The sequence below is a fragment of the Magnolia sinica genome, chromosome 6 (genome assembly GCF_029962835.1).
Source record: "Magnolia sinica isolate HGM2019 chromosome 6, MsV1, whole genome shotgun sequence".
Lineage (NCBI taxonomy): Eukaryota > Viridiplantae > Streptophyta > Magnoliopsida > Magnoliales > Magnoliaceae > Magnolia > Magnolia sinica.
This window is the reverse complement of record NC_080578.1, coordinates 78,540,413-78,558,773: the sequence shown is the minus strand read 5'-3', so window position 1 is coordinate 78,558,773 and position 18,361 is coordinate 78,540,413. Positions and strand designations below refer to the sequence as shown.

Here is an 18,361-nt window from a genome sequence, read left to right as displayed (position 1 = left end):
TAATTTATTTCTTGAAAATTATATTCTCCTAAAAATGTTATTCTTTATTAACAAAAATCCTTGTGCAGAAATGTCATTTGATGACCCATCCGTCGACATTTGGGATTACAGTACCCAAGTCTACTCCCCAACATCTAAAAGAATGAAGATTAAATGTCGTTTGTGTGAAGAAAAATTTGTCAACAAAATAAATCAACTAAGAATATACTTATTTGGTTGGGGAGGAGATGTAAAACCATGTCCTATTGTCTCACAGGAAGTACGAATTCTATTTCAGGATCTCTTAGACTCAAATAAGAAAACTCCCATCCCCTCCACACCAAATTCAACTAGCTACAAAAAATATCATAACAAACCAATTATGATAGATGAAGATTCAGAAATAGAGAAAGTGCAATAAATTAGTAAGAAAAAATAAGAGAAAAATGTCAGATTAAAAGCTATATAAGAAGAACAATTGAAACTTGCCTTGAAGATAAGTAGGGAAGAGGTGAATGCATGTACATATCGATATCCTCCAAGACAACATGACGTCGAGGCAGGGTCGAGCATAGAAACAAAGAAGAGCGAAAAAACATCAAAGTTTCTCTCCGGGCTCTCATCATTTTATAAAATGTTGGGAACTCCTTATAAATCGAAGAAAGATTGAAAAAGTTAGCTAAATCTATACAGGAACATGATGGTGAAGTTTCATCACCTTCTGATTCAAAAGAAGTAAACAATTACCCTAGAGAAGATAACACATCTGGATCTGCAAACATATTTCATATCGACAAAAGCAATATTAATGGATCGGGTTCAGATGAAGGTGATAACTCTCTTATCCGTCGGTCGGGAAGGCGTTCCTCATATGGACCATATTAACAAAATGCCAATGAATTTTGAATGAGTTTATGGTTTTCATATAACATTCTCATATTGTTATTTGTTAGCTTGTATTAACTTGTTATGCACTTCCATTACACTTGTCTCCGTTCTAACAATCTTGATTTTTTATCATTTTAATTATTTTATAATAATTTGTAAAATAATATTAACTCGACTCGACTCGAATAGCTCGCTCGATCTGACTCGATCCCAACTTGACTCAACTCGACTCAGCGAGTCGAGTTGACCTAAAGGGGTGAGCTCAAATACCGAGTCAAGCTGAGCTCGAGCTTGGCTCATGGTAGGGAAGAGCTGAGCCGAGCTTGGCCTAGCTCGACTCGAACTCGACTTGTGTACAGCTCTATAAGTATCCATTCTCCAATAAACATTACACTTATAGTACTTGTACATGACAAAGAATGATAATGTTTCCTTCAAATCTTGTTTACATGACCACGAGTAATGGGCCACCACATCCTCATACACTAAAGATATGACTACTAATCTAATTCATTTAATATGAACCGTTGATCGATGATGGCTAACAAAATTGAAACTTCTACAATGCATACCAAGGACAAAATAATGTTAGCAATTCTATGTCCTGTTTTAGTTTTTGGTCATGTGTGGTGCATTTGTGCATGCCAGAACTAATTGTATGACTCGATTCTAACCAAACAATTTGACCCCAAGCACCAATATAGGTAGATACATTAATGTTGATTGCATATGATCGAGATATGATAAGATCAGTCGCCTATTCATCCACTCGCAAATTGTAACAAAGTAATAAGGTGATTATTGGAAGGTGATGTTGATGCAAGAAAGGATGTGACAAGGAAGATCACCGTCTTCCTCAGGGGATAATTACTTCGAATTCATGGAGCTTCTCTACACTCCTCATAGAGATTCCTTAAATCCACGAGAGAAAAGAAATAAATTCTAATAAAATCAAAAACAACTTGATTGATGATAAAAACGAGTTTAGAATCCTTTAAATAGTGATATTAAACCTAGGAAGAAGCTTAAGAGTCGAACTTCAACTCAAAATCCCTAAAATCGAGACTTATTATAAATATTAAACTTACTATTTATAGATGGTCATGATTTCTACTGGACTTCATGGTTTTTGGCCAAAAATAGTGTCTAATTTGGCCTAACCACGTTATTCCCCTAATTTTTCTAAGCCCTTTTCATGTTGGGCACGACTCCTAAAAGTCAACGAATCAAAAGTGATGATCAAACTAAAACTTCTTAAAATAGTAAAAACGAAAATAAAATGGATTTTTGACCGACGATCTGATGGAATATCGGAAATTCAGCATGGGCAACCTGACATAGTGGGTTGATTGGCTAAATTAGATTCTCCTACCCCAAAATCATATATAGTACGTCGAATAACTCATTCTAGTTTGCAAGATACACTCGCTTTAGAGTTCTGACGGTCCTGATCACTTTCATCTTCGATCAGGCCTTCTCTGGTCCATCTTGGCCATGAAAATATTCGCGACCTGCTCTACATCACTCCCCTCCACTTCGAAAGAACTCATCCAGGAGTTCTCGTCCCACTTCCGATCATGATACTCGGTCAAGTCCGCGAAGTTAAAAGTATGTGAGATCTCCATGTCATCCAGAATATCAATAATGTAAGCATTGTCATTGATCTTTTTGAGGATCGATACTAGTCCAATCTTCTTATTCTTCAACTTGTTGTAGGTCCCGGTTGGAAATTTCTCTTTGTGTAAATGGACCATAACATGGTCACCCACCTCAAACACATTTTCTCGATGCTTTTTGGCTTGATCATTTTACTTATCGTTCCAGTCATGTAACTTGGCTTGCACGTCCGCATGAATGCCCATGATTCGGTCCACCATATGTTCTGCTGCAATATTCATGTCCGGGAACTTAGGTAGAGGGACTAAGTCAAGTGTATGGCGAGGCACTCGACCATAAACAATCTAGAACAGAGACTTTCCTATCAAGCAGTTCACCATGTTGTTGAATGCAAACTCCACTTGAGACAAGGCCAAATCCCACTTCTTTAGTTTGTTACGTAAAATATACCGAAAGAGTTTCCCAATGTGTGATTCACAATTTCAGCCTACCCATTAGTCCGTGGGTGGTAGGCACTACTGAACAAAAGTTGTATACCAAACTGATTTTACAAAGTCTGTCAGAAGTGGTTAATGAGCTTCGTGTCACGGTCAGACATAATGATCTTGGGAACCCCATGTAGCCGCATGACCTATCTAAAGAATAGATTCATCATGTGTATTGCATCAAGGGTCTTCTTGCATGGGATAAAGTACGCCATCTTTGAAAAATGATCTACCACTATGAATACGGAATCTATGTCGCTCTGTGTTCATAGGATACCAAGCACGAAGTCTATACATAAGTCCTCTTAAAGGCCGTCAAGCACAGGTAACGAGGTGTAGAGACCCATATTATGAGACCACCCCTTGGAGGTTTGGCAACATGACAGCACTGCACCGCTCTACCCACGTCATGTACTAATTGTGGCCAGTAATACCATTCCTCAACAAGAGCTTGCATCTTGTCTTGCCCCAGGTGGCCACTAAGGACACCTCCATATAACTCTTGGATAATCTGCTCCCTTGAAGAACTTTTAGAGATGCATGGTAGATTCCTTTTAAAATGAAAACTATTTTGTAGATGTAGGTCATTAGGATGACCCTCTTGATAGCTAATTCATGCGTCATTGAAGTCGTCATCGTCAGCATATATGTTTTTGAGGCACTCGAAACCGACAACCTCATTGCTCATGGTGACTAATAAAGTTGCATGTCGGCTAAGTGCATCAGACACTTTGTTCTACTATCTAGACATTTGCTTTAATACAAATTAAATTCCTACGAGAATGAAATTCACCTAACATGCACACGATTCACGTTAGTTTGGTTATTAATAAATTTGATATCAATCATCATAGCTTCTTACTCTTTTTAAGGAAACTTTAGCAATCCCCAATCAATGTTATCTAGATGATGTTCCTGAAAACAACACATTGTTAGTGGAATGAGACCAAGTTATATGCCATTTACAATAATTGGTCTTTTTTAACTCTTTGAGCGTAAGTATTTTGTGATTAACAAGGAGTTTAATAAAATTCACTGCCAACATTATATCAAATATCACATTGGTACAGATGATATCAATGGTATACATCCTTTGAGGTTTCTATGTGGTCGGCACGGTTGCCTCCGTTTTAACCAATACAAAACAGACAAACGGTTGTTTAGCCACTGCCATATCATAATTGGGATCATAATAGTACGTATTGATAGATGAATTCTTTTGCCTAGTTTTCTCTTGAAGCAAAGCTTCATACCGAGATAAATTTCTAGTTAAATCGTAAAGATCAATAAAACTTTTTCAATTAAAAAAATTGGAGCTTAAATTCCAGACTATCTTAGGCCAATTATATAAATTCAGCCTCGGTTATAACCACCTTGCATCGGATTTTTGCTCTTTTAAACTGGGTGATATAATTTTCAATTAACTTTCCCAGTAGCTTTCGAAAATGAGCAAGGTCAGGCATAGAAATATCCCTAACCCTATAAAAGAACAGGGCATGGAATTTCTCCTCAATTTCTTGCCATGTTTGGATAGAATTTGGCAACAAATTAAAGTGCTAGGTGAAAGCCACTATCATTAAAGAATGGCCAAATAACTATAGTTTGAAATAGTCATTATTGGCCAATTCTCCACACTGCATGGTAAATCAGCCTATATATTCTTAGTTGATTAATCAGTGTCACTTGTAAATAAGGTAATAAAATCTAGTCGGTAATTTCTTAGTAATAGATATTATCGATCGATCAATTCAAGATAAGGTTTATGATAAACGGGAGTGGTGGTTTAGTCAAGCATCTGTCCTACCACCTCTTGTACTAATTTTAGAATTTGTTCATGATCTACATGGCAAGGTTCGGTCATTTGAGGTAGCTCAAGACCTAATTAGTACCATTCTCCATTATATGGAATGTTTCTAGGGAAAAGTTGCCCCAAAGTATTCCTTTATTCCTAACGCTAGGGAAAGAAATTATTGGCATCAGGAATGAAATTCATGTTCTCTTGTTCAGGTCATCTAATCTCAATAGGTGGGTGAACATTCCGCACTTCCTGCATCATAGGAGGTGGAGTAGTATTCCTCACTTACTGAACTGGAGCATGATGCATGTTCCTCTGTGCAAGAGGTAACTGTGGTGATGGCGATCCTATCACTATATGTTCGATAAATCTAGTGTCAACAGTTAACTAAGTCATGTTTTGTTGAGGGATAACAGGCTGAGGCACAATTCGTTGAAACGCAACATGCATTCTTTTTAGCAAAAATGGTCATCATCTGATTCAAACTCTCGGTCTGACTTGCCAGCCACCTATTAAAAGTTTCAGCCTGATTTTGCAAATGCTCAACCTAAACTCGTGACTGCTCTGCAATATGTTGAATCTTCATTTACATATCGTGTTACCCAACCGACATAATTATCTCAACATGATCTGTTCGAAATGACGATGCCCCATCCTGGTTTGGAGGAATGGGTACTGGATTCACTTAAAAGCTAGTTGAACTTGCATTTCCATTTTTAGAGTAGGAGATGGTTCATTAGCCCTAGAAGAATTACGATTATATTCTTCAGCTCATATTGCACCAGTGTGACTAGCACAATGAGTATTTATGACAACCAAGTAATTTTAGGTCTCACCGGGTATGTCAAAAACTATTGGTGGGTCTATATTTCGGTTTAATTTTTTGTCATGTGTGGTGCGTGCAGATGTGCCAAAACCAACTATGTGGCTTGATTCCAATTGAACAATTTGACCAAGCACCAATATAGGCAGATATGTCAATGGCGATCTTAGATGACCGACATCTCAAAAGATCTATAGCTAATTCAGCCACTTGTTAATTGTAACAAAGTAAATGGGCAATTATCGGAGGGTGGAGTTCTTCCTCCAAAGATGGGTTGCACCTTGCCTTTCGTACGAAAGGACTTTTACTACCCAATAATTATCAAACACAAAGGAAATATTTGCAGTCAATCATAGGGAGCCTTTCTCAAAGAAGAATTGTTTGTATTGAGAACATATAGAGTTAGCGTAGAAGCATAGACTTGGATTACAGTTAGAAATTACCGCTAAAAGATTAATGCTACTCCTAAAATAGGGCTAAAGCTATTGATTATTCTAAGATAAAATAAAGTTAATAGGATTTGTTGATTTGGTTGTCCTTCCTTTGCATATTTTCTTCCTATTTATAGATATCTGTTGTCGCTTCCCTTTAAAAGTTTCTTCTTTATTGTCTCGTAGGTTACAGCAGTCCAATAGTTGCCAAGTCAATCTTCTAGGTCCTAACTATTCGGATTCTTTTAATCATTTTGTGCCCGCTCAATCACTTTGTATCTTTTGGACTTCTCGGCCGCACCTTGTCATCAAATGACATGTCCATCCATCTCAGCGCCAGCTATGTTTCGTAAAAAAAAAATGCTTCAAATATTTTATGAAACAACATGTGTCCTTTTTTAATTAGTGTTTTTAGTAATAGACAGAGATGGGGTACAACAATTAATATGGTCTTTTAACGGATCCAATTTGATTGCACTGGTGTTATCTCATTACCAAATGTGCACTTTGATTGCACGGGGTTCCCTACTCTTGGGGCTGTACGCTGTTGGTGAGGTAAATTGTTACTGATAGTAAGAGGAAAAGTGTGTTGTCATCCAAGCATACAAGTTAAAAACCATAGATTGTATATTCATTGTCTTCCATACCTAATATAGGAGATTTCACAGCCATCTTACATGTCCAGATACAATTGTATTGTACCAACGGTCTAAGATTAAGAAAAAAAAAAAGCTTCACTCCCATCATATGCTTTGTGATAAATGAATACAATAAATCTAAGTATATAGTAAATTACAAATTACAAATTTCTGGGTTATTTACAGAATTCCAAAGCTACCTGCTGCCATATAGCACACTTAGAAAAAAGGAGTTTCTGACATTACCACCCTTCCCTTTTGCCTTCATTCTTTGTATTGTCAAATAAGCTCTTTTCATTTTTCATACACGGCCATATTGTATCCAGCTTATTAGATGCGCTGGCAGAGACGGTGTGATATGTGTGGGTGACCTGGGGTTCATTCCCTAAAAAAGGCAAATATGACAGTTTACCACATGAAATAACACTTTTGGTCTTGCCTCTGTAGAGATAAGGGAGACTTTCATTTTAGGTGAGGTTCAAATTGCTTGGTTGGGATGCCTTGAGATGACCAAACGATCCAAACTGTCCAATGGTGAGTCATCTTCGATATTTGATCTTAACTATCTTATGTAGTGGATCAAAACTGTCCAAATGCTATGAATAAAATAAGAATCTCTATCATCTTTATGAAGTGTAAGGCCTCGTTTGTTAAATCTGATCTGAGGCACGAATCTGAAATCTGAAGCCTGAATCTGAAATATGAAGTCAAAAAAATTGTTTGACAATTATGGCTGAAGTCGGGAAATTAAGTACTGAATTTGAAACAACCTGTTTATTAACAAACATCTGAAATATCTGAAATATGTTAATTTGACACATTTGCCCCCATCTCCCGTTTGGAAATATTTTACATTATAAAGAAATTATTTTTTATTAAATGAAAATAAAATCATTATATTTAATTCAAATAAACTAAAATACTCAAATAGAAAACTAAAATATCATTATTTATAAGGCCCTCAATTCCTCTTAGCGGGAAGATTGTCACTATGTGTCAAGTAGGCTTGAGCACCAGTAGCAACGAAACCTTCAAATAAGTCCCAAAGAACTGGTGAAACAATGGTGCTCACCTTGGGTACATCCGGGCGAATTTCCTGGGAAAGGCTTTCGCGGGAAGCTCTTGTGGTAGGAACCCATGCGGGGGCCACCATGATGTTTTTATAAATTCACCACGTCCATCCGTTTTGTGAGTTCATTTTAGGAGAAGAGGCCAAAAATGAGCTGGATCCAATACCTCTGAAGTTTGAATCCCCCATTCACTGGCAAAAAATCCCCCATTCACAAGAGAAGAAACTCTTGCGGTAGGAACCCATGTGGAGGCCACCATGATGTTTTTATAAATCCCTCATTCACAGGCAAAAAATAAATTTTAACCACATCTTCCAGTTGGGGGCACATCCATACCGACTACTCCCTTAGCAACTAAGGTGCTCGAGTTGCTCCGTCTGACAGCAAGTCAAGGACTTGCTGTGTAGTGAGCTAGAGGGCATTGATTTTATCCTCGATCCCCGTCAAGCACTTCTCGCAGTTGTGAAGACGTTCATCAACATCAACTTGTCCATTCAGCAGATGTTGTTCGAGTTTGTGATGCTGGCGATTGGTGATTGACTCTGGGCTGTGAAGCGCCGTCTGATTAGATCCCCATGGCGTTGGTGGATGTGGACGCTGACTGGTTTCTGCGCCATGAGTTGGAGGAGGAGGACTATCCGATTGATAGGAGGTGGTTAGATATAACTGTTGAAGTGCATCATCATCGAACCATACCTCCGGATGTATTGCATCAGACGTCGATGGTAACCCCACAAAATGTGCTAGCTTGCATATGAGAGAGGGGAATGGAAGTGTATCAAGGTGTTCCCCTTTAACTATACGAGTCAACTGCCCTAGAATAAGAGTCAGTAGGCACATTGGGACCTCTTGATATACGTCATATAAGACATTGAGCACAAAAGGGGTGAGATTACTTCCCTTTGTGTCACATGGATACACATTTGTACCAAAGATACTGTGGAGAATCTTGGAGGTGGTCCCAAGATAGTTGATATGCAAAGTAATTTCCTCAGTTCAGGGAATAGAGGTACCTTGGCATAATGCTCACGTAATTTCCCCCATACTCCTAATCCATTCAGATTTCGCTCAGTGACAGGGATTTGTGTCACTTCGATGTTTAGGAGACGACCAAGTATCACTGGAGTAATGAGTTTTGTTTGATGCATAAACTCTAGCCGGATACATGGTGCATTGTCACAAACAATGTGGCAGTTATTGAAGAATTGATGAATCAACTCATATTGGTAGGGACCACCAAGATTCAGTATATTCTGCCACCCTATTGTCTCCAACACGAGATCTACTCCGTATGGATCAATAGCACTGTTGAGGACAATACTCACTGTTATCTTGATTTTCTTCCAATTCGGATGAGTGGGAGGAGAACTATCGGCTCCCTGTTTGTTACTCCTATATTTCTTTATTTTCGAAGATTTAGTGCATGGAAGATCGTTACCTTTGCCTTTCACCATCTTTCCTTTCGTAGTTGAGAAGTATCTTCAAAGCAAAGGCAAGGAAGAAGAGCAAAGTCTGGAGAACTAATTTCAAAACCAATCTGCCAATCTGATTGACTCTCAGATGCTACCTTTGCCTGATAACTCTGTTCTAACTCATTTGCCTGCTGATCCTCGATCACCCTTACGACAAAAGAGGGTTGAATCGACAGGCTCGATAACTGCAAGATAGAAGACTACAAGCCGATCTCGAAGTCAAAAGCTGACACATCCTTAAGCATCCTTCACTCCTGAATCATCATGTGCGCCACCAGGCCTAGTGGCGGACGGCTGAGGGCATCCACTACCATGTTCACTTGCTCGGGTGGTACTGAAGATCAAAATTATAGTCCTTCAAGAGCTCCATCCAACGCCTCTACCTCATATTCAGCTCGGACTGAGAGAACAGATACTTCAAGCTCTTGTGGTCAGAGAAGAGCTCGAACCTTACCCCATAGAGATAGTGCCTCCACACCTTGAAGGCGAAGACAACTGCTGCCAGCTCCAAATTATGCGTGGGATAGTTCTGCTCATGGACCTTGCGCTTGCAAGACGCATAAGTCACCGGCTTCCCGTGCTGCATCAGGACAACACCTAAGTCAACTCGCAAGGCATCGGTAAATACAACAAATCCATCACTCCCAGAGGGAAGAGTGAGGACAGGAGCGGACGTGAGGCGGTCCTTCAACTCCATAAATACCTGCTCACAAGCGTCGCTCCAAACGAACTCGGCACCCTTCCGGATTAACCTGGTCAATGGGGCTGCAATACGAGAGAATCCCTCAATAAAACGTCAGTAGTGGCCTACCAAACCAAGGAAACTGTAGATTTCGGACGAGTTCATGGGCTGGCCCCATTGACGCACGGCATCAATCTTCGAGGAGTCCACTGCGAAGCCCTGCCTTGTCACCACATGACTGAAGAACTTCACCTCCTCTTGCTAGAATTCCCACTTCCCCAGCTTCGCGTAAAGCTGGTGTGCACGGAGGGTCTGTAAGGTAATCTCCAGATGCCGCTCATGCTCCTCACGGGTCCTCGAATATATCAGAATGTCGTCGATGAACACCACAACAAACTGGTTGAGATAAGAACGGAAGACCTCGTTCATCAACTGCATGAATACTGCAGGTGCATTGGTCAGTCCGAAGGACATGACCTGGAACTCAAAATGACCATAGCGCGTCCTGAAGGCTGTCTTCCAGATATCCTCATCTCGGACCCGAACCTGATGATAATCGGACTGCAAGTCTATCTTTGAAAAGAACTGCGCCTCCTGCAACTAATCAAACAAATCATCGATCCTCGAGAGCGGGTACTTGTTCTTGATCGTGACCTTATTAAGCTCGCGGTAATCTACACAAAGCCTCAACGAGTCATCCTTCTTCTTCACGAAGAGTACCAGCGCTCCTCACGACGAACTGCTTGGACGGATAAAGCATAACTCGCTCAACTCGTCCAACTGCTTTTGCAATTTTCACAATTCCAACGGTGTCATATGATATGGGGCCTTCGAAATAGGCGCAGTACCGAGCACGAGATCAATTTGAAACTCGGTGTGCCGGCTAAGTGATAACTCCAAATCTCCTAGAACACATCAGGAAAACCACAAACGACCAGCAGTTGGTCGATACTCAAAGCAACTGACTCCTCAACGGCACACGACAACAAGTAGGAAAGTGCTCTCCTCTGGGCTCGGCAACAAACTGGAACTCTTGCACGCCGGGTATATAGAACATGAATGTCCTCGCGGAGCAGTCCAATATGGCGTGGTACTCTACGAGCCAATCCATGCCCAGGATGACATCAAACTCGGACAACAGCAATATGAACATATCGGCAGGGAAAAAGATATCCCCAATCAGAATAGGGCAAGATGCGCAAAATCGGCCCAACACTGCAGTCTTCCTTAAGGGCGTCGATACTGACAAACCCTCACGGGCAGACTCCATCGGCAAACCGGTCAATCGGCAGAAATCATCGGCCACAAAGGAATGCGATGCACTAGAATCAAATAATACACGTGCAATGCATGCAGAAACAGGGAGAGTACCCTCGACGACTCCTCCTAATGACTGAGGGTCCTGCTAGGTGACATAAAATCTGTCCTGGGCCTGCTAGGGAGGTGTGGGTGGTGGAGCGGGAGTTTTTTGGGTCACTTTCTTAGGCGGCATATCCTACAGGAGGAAACAAGGGCCTATTAGCCTTGAGAATTCTCGAAGGCATAAACGTTAAGGGTCTATGTCGGAAGATCGTTAAGTTATTCGGACTCGGGACCTATTTATTTTAAGTTCATAGTAGATATGTGATGTGATCCTCAGATATTCCCAAATTATGCTCTAATACCACTTCTGTCATGCCTCAAACTCAAAAAAAGTGCTCACAAAATTTTTGATCACCGAATCTGGCACCGACAGCCTCCATAGTGCCCCATTCTCGGCTCCCAGCACTCATATGCCGGATTTCGATCCTGGGATCCTACAAGGAGGATTTTCAGTATAATTTTTTTGTAATGGAGCATAATCAAGTTACAAAATAACATCACCATATATCCACTATATCAAAAACTTTAAATACAATACGGAGAAGGAAATACAAGGTGATCAAAAGGCTCCAAAATAATCTGATACGCGCTCTTGCCTCAGCACTGCTGCGATCCAACGTCACCTGCACGCAACGATCGTGCATAATCTTATAAAAGCTTAGAGGGTGGTGTAAGTGTGTGCGCAAGGCAAGTGCCAAGTATACAATATCAGAGAAATGTGAAAATAAGTTGGTAAGTCCATGAATACTATCAGCCGTACCAAAGTTATGCGATGCAAGGCATAAATGCTATCGGCCATACCAAGGCCATGCGATGCAAGGCCTATGTAACCAAATATCATATGCGAGATGCAAAGCAAGCATGTCAGTCCTCATCAAGTATACATATCAGTACAGTTTATCTCTGGGATATCACCGAGGTCTAATACACTTCACACTGACTGCCGCCTCCCTAGCCGCACAGCCCGGTAAGTGGAAGAGACCACACTATCTGCCTGACCAGTAGTCTGTCAATACCTACCCGACTCATCGATAGTAGACTCATTTGCGAGCTGGTCAAACTCAGCCTAACTTATAACCCCCTCACTCAGGCGGATAAGGCCATACCCCCTTCCAACAGACCACGACATGGTGGGAGACACGGCCTACTGGTATTCGACATTCCTACGCTTGTGTATCCACTTGATCTAGACGTTGGAGCATCTCCTGATACTAAAAATATTCTGAGACTTTCACCCAAGGACATCCTAAGTACCCACAGTGCTAGAACTAAGTATTTTCAGTATCCGATACAGTCATCCATGATGTGCCTGTGGAGGTCACGGCCTTGATGTCGCTAGGGCATACAATGATCACGACACACAAATGCGAGATACATGAATCATGCTATCCAGTCATGCAGCAATCCTGCGCGTACCACGCGCTCATGTGGGTAAATCCTATCAGTGAGTCTCATAAATAATCTGCCTAATAGCATATGCTATGATCAGTCACTATTCATATCAAGCATACATATGATGCGTATGGCATGAGTCATGAAATTATACTAAGCATGTTATAAAGTAATGAACTATCCTCACAACGAAGATGGGCCTAGACGGCCTACACTCAACAATTATGGGCCTATCAATGGGCCCTAAGCAAAGTTATAATGCAGACATTTAACCAACATTATTCTTACAATGTGGACGTCAAACCATCATTGCTCCCAAGGCATAGCCCGCCATAAACATCATTACATAAACCATGGTGGAATTACACATTGCAATGGACCTTATGTACATCCCATTAGGCCTCGACCCATGGGCCTCAAATACATCCAGATGGGCCTCATCACATGGGCCTTATATATATATATATATATATATATATATCAAGGTGGGCCTTATACATCCCAAAAAAAAAGAATCATATTGAAGGATTAAATGATCATTTGTACCATACCACAAATAGTAGTGGAGATAATAATTCTCACTATTAAACAAATCACAAGGCCCACCATAAAGTTTATTTTCCACCCAATCTAATCATAAGGTCTTAAAGACCTAGATTAAGAGGGAAAACAAATTCCCTATTGATCCATAACTTCTGTGACCCTAATGGGTTTTAATGATAGACGTTCAATCCTCCACTATTCTCTGCAGTGCGGTCCACCTGATCAATGGCTGGACACATCACGGAGTAGCCCGCCGTAATGTATTTGAGATCCAACCTATTCATAAGTTAACATAGTGATAGATGAAGTGAAGACAAATATCAGCTTAATTGAAAACTACTATGGCCCTTAGAAGTTTGAACGATGGATGTCACAGTCCACTATTTCAATGGTGGGGTCCACTTGAACTTTAGATCTGACTCATTCTTTACCTCATACCATAAAATGATATCTCAAAATGGTTAGACGGTATGCATCAAGATGGGCCCCACCATCCAAACAGTGGACGGTGTAGATAAAACAAATACATCATGTGGGTCCCACGCTGCATGGACGCAGCACACGTGCAGGGGGGGCAGGCACAGATAAAACACATACTGCATGGTGGGGCCAGTGGCTGGGACCTATGGTCCCTGCCCGTTCACGCCACAGCGCAGTAGGACACTGCTGCGCGTCCTCTGGACGTCAGCAGCAGCAACACCTGCTGCATGTATATATATATTTTTTTTCTATGATTTTTCCTAGGTGGGGCCCACATCAGGAGAATCCACCCCACCCATTGGATCTTATGGCTCAAGATAGTCTAAATGAGCCCAATATTCGATGTGTTTTGGTGTATTAGAAACATCAGAGTGGGCCTTAACGGATTTTAACGGTAAAAACCATTGTTTTCTATGATATGGCCCGCCAGATAATCAGATTGACGTCATATTTCGGCTCAACGCCTAAAATGAACTGGGGAATGGGATGGACAGCGTGGATTAGACTCATACATCAAGGTGGAGCCTGCATGAGTGGCCCACCCAAAGAGCTTAAATCAAGCTGATATTTTTGTTTTGTTTTTCATGTGCAGATGCTGGTAGTACATCCCACTGTCTGTTCATGCTTCACTAAAGCACGTCCAGCGTCCAGGGACGCTGGACGGATGACATGAATTATTTCATCAAGGTGGGTCCCACATGGATGGCCCACTTGATTTGGATCAATCTGATATTTGTGTTTTCCATCACCATTAAAATAGGGCCCACATGGCCTAGAGACGATGTAGATCCAACACGTCCATCAAGTGGGTTCCACAAAGGTGGATGACATGCATAAATTGCATACATCATGGGCCATCAACAAGGGAAATAGAGAGAGAGAGAGAGAGAGAGACCGAGTGATGGAGGGACCCCGGCACTATGGGCCCTCCCTTCCATACATCACAACATACATCAAGTGGGTCTCATTACATGTAGGCCCACCGATCAAAATCAATGGTAAAGATGCTTTCTCCATCAAAATGCAAGGTCTAGATGACCTTATTCATGCAAGGAAAATAAACATCATGATGGGGTCCATGGAGAATAGCCCCATCATGGAATGATCATGAGAATCAAGGTGGTTCATCAGCCACGTCTAGGGTCCAAAGTGAGATCCATACCACCAATCGGTAGGCCTCACTTGGCCCATTATCAAAGCATTAAATTTAGGCCTATGAAGCACCCACCATTTAATCTTCTTAATCCGATGGAACGCCAATTTTCCTGTGTCTCACTTTGATGGAAGGTGATGAGAATTGAAGGGCTGGGATGATGGATCTTAGGATGGAAAGTGGGCCACACACACACTTTTCTCTCCTTGAAAAAGCTTGGATGTGCACTTCTTTGTTGCTTGGAATTTGTGAAGAGAAAGAGACAAAAATGGTGGTTATAAGAGAGAGGTGATGAGTGTGAGTGATAGGTGTACTTGACTTGAGAGTTGACTTAGGGTAGGTTGCTTGTCTTGGGGAGAAAGAAATCATGGGTTGTGTACTTTGATTGATTGATTGATTGATTGATGGGTTTGGTTGTAGAGATTCTCTTGGGTTCGCAAATGCGCAGCGTTTCTTTGAAATAAACGTGGGCCCACATCTCCTGATCAGGGTATTGAATCAGTGTGCAAGACGCGGCGATGGTGCAGTTGCAATAGTACAAGTCTCGGATTAAACCAACTCAGATCTACGGGATACAACTTAGGGTCACGCGCAAACGTCGATTATATGTCGCAGGTTGTCGCAATTCGTTGAGAAAGATCGTGGAAGTCTATGGAATGGTACGAATTAGGATACAGGCTTTACAAGCTTGTTAGAAAACTTTTGTGACTTATTTAGGTTTTTAATGATAAACGTCACTCTCCCTACTGTTTTATGTGGTGAGGTCCATTAGAGCTTTGGATTTGACTACTTCTTTGGATCTTTATCTAAAATTATCTTTCCAAATGAATGGACAACATGGATATAAAACATACATCATGATGGGGTCACAGAACTTGGTGATGTCACTTCAGTAGCGAGTCTCGCTACTCAACCTGTCAGTATCCCATCCGCGTCCGCGGAAATGGATTGGCTACTCCCCTATAACCAACCAATGGTTGGTGGTCGGTGTTATGTGAGCTCACTGTGATGTATGTGTTTCATCCATGCCATCCATCTATGTTTTTAAATCATTTTATGGTATGGGACCAAAAATGAGGTATATCCCAATATCAAGTGGACCACATTATAAGAAAACAGTGTTATGAACGTCGACCATTAAAAACTTTTTGGGGGCCATAAAAGTTTTGGATCAAGCTGATCTTTGTTTTTTCCATTCATCTAGGTCTATATGACTTAATCAACAGATTAGATGTCAAATAAACAGTACATTGGGCCTTAAGAGAATTTTAATGGTGGATATTCAATCGCTATTGTTTTCCTGTGGTGTGGTCCACCTGATTTTATATTCCTCTCATTTTTGGTATAAAGCCCTAAAATGATTTTTAAAAATGGATAAATGGAACTGATGAAACACATGCATCATGGTGGGCTTAGATAAGTGCCCCATGTTAAAAGTTGAGGTGTGTATAACGCAAGCGAAAAAATCTTTCTTGCAAAAGATAATTTTGGATTAGAAAAATAATAATCACGGGGTGCCTTCATTTCCCATTAAGCTAGACTCTTCATTTCCCGTTAAGCTAGACTCCCATCATAGAATTTTCAAAATAAAATGGTGGAGCGCTCTTCTTTTCTACATTAACAAACACCTTTAAACATGGAACATTTTTCAAAATCTGCGTTAAGTACAAAAATTCAGCGTTAACAAACATGTCCTAAGTGTTCTTTTATACTATCAATGATTAAATTTAGTAAGGGTCATCAGCGTGACATGTCCTAAGTGTTCTTTTATACGATCAATGATTAAATTTAGCAAGGGTCATCAGCGTGATTTTATTTGACCAAATAAAAATAAATAGGAGTTGTTTGTAAATAGCAGAAAGGAAGCGGGTTATTTCATCTACAGGAAAAGAGAAGCGTGCAATAGGTATTAAAAAAATTAAAAATAAAACACTCAAAAAAATAATAGCGGGGACAGAACAAACAGGAGATGAGAAGAGGCGCCTCCTCTACGACGTCAGCGCACTACAGCTGTCTCATACTGAGGCGGGCCCCGAACACTCCCAATCCCGGGCGCATTCAACGGGCTGGGGCGGGCCCACTGCGCGGCGTCTCCCGACCGTATCCTTGTCAGACGAATGAGGTTCAGCCACTTGTAAGTCCATTTCCAATTCCAGCTCAGCATCGCCGCCCCAGGACGACGATCGTCGACCCGACGCAAAATTCTTCAACCCCACCAAACCCGGCGCCTGGACGGTTGCTTGTACCTGAACTAACCCTGCCGGAATATTCTTGTTATTCTTAGAAGAAGAATTTTCATCCTCTCGATCCTGCGGCTTTCCATGGCAACGGATGACTGTCAGAAAACTAGCCCAGAAACCGAACCTTCGCGGCGGGGGTTTCACGGAAGCGGCGTTTCTCTTATTATCTTTTGGACGGATCCGCCCAATGCAGGAGACCTTTGGAGATGCAGGCTCACTCTCCGGCGGGGTTGGTTTTGGTACCGATCTCGGGAAGAAACGGACGGTGGTAGGCTGGCAGTTACGGCGCGTGGTGTGAGAGAGTTGACAGGAATCAGGGCGCTTTGGGAGTCCGATGATGGATGATGCTTTTGATTTCAAATTGATTGGTATTGGCTTGAGATTACCAGAATTTGAATTCCCTTTGGTTGATTGTTTCCGTTCGTAGTATGCGTTTCTGTCAACCCAATCGAGCTCGTCTTCGATTGGGAGTCGAAATGAATCAACAGGAATATCAGGCGGTGGATCCGGGATATCTGGTCTCTCATGGCCGTCGTCATTCAGGGTTGTTTCGCAGATGATCTTATGGTCAAAATCGACCTGTGGCATCGGAATCTGAGAGAGAGAGAGAGAGAGAGAGAGAGAGAGAGAGAGAGGTTTCTGCGAAGAGAGATAAAAGAGAGAGAGAGAGAGAGAGAGAGAGAGAGAGAGAGAGAGAGAAGAGAGGTTTCTGCGAAGAGAGATAAAAAAGAAGAAGAAGCACTTTTTTTTTTTTAAAAGGTCGAGAATTAATATTGGAAGGTGGTAGCGGTACTTCTAGAATATAAACTCCACGCGCTTCGTCTCCCGCTCCCATACAAACCAATCTCTTTACACGTGCTAAGGTAGATTATGGGACAAGCTCTGTTGTTCTCCGTTGGAGGTTGTGGCTCGTGGTGCGTGTGGTCGGATGTTTTAGGCAATATCCGACAGCAACGGGTAAACGGTAATCATGTGCCAAGCGCGGTATTTTCGTGAGGCGCACGCTATATATAATGTACAGTTTATTAGTGACTAAATCTTTTAAAAGTTGGGATGCTCGTGTAATTTCTGCATAAAAATTAGTAACTGTGAGGACTATATTATCGGGAAAAAGATTATGATTTGAAGTAACCGTGAGTTTACATCTTACACTAAATGATACAGCCATATATGCAGTTATTCTCGCAACTTTGTTAGTACAGTTATAAGAGATTGGAAGCAAATGATTCTAGAATCAATAAAATAAAAATAAAAATAAAACAACTATAAGTTAAAACAGATCAATTTCAACACAATGCTGTACATTCAGTC

At 41.2% G+C, this 18,361-nt stretch overlaps 1 protein-coding gene across 1 annotated transcript; it reads right to left on the bottom strand.

The window, feature by feature from the left end:
- Window positions 1-16,592: 16,592 nt before the first annotated feature.
- LOC131248904 (uncharacterized) lies at window positions 16,593-17,705 on the bottom strand. The gene has a single exon (XM_058249415.1). It carries the CDS (start codon window positions 17,636-17,638, stop codon window positions 16,826-16,828), a length of 813 nt encoding a protein of 270 aa, XP_058105398.1. The 5' UTR covers window positions 17,639-17,705; the 3' UTR covers window positions 16,593-16,825.
- Window positions 17,706-18,361: the final 656 nt, after the last annotated feature.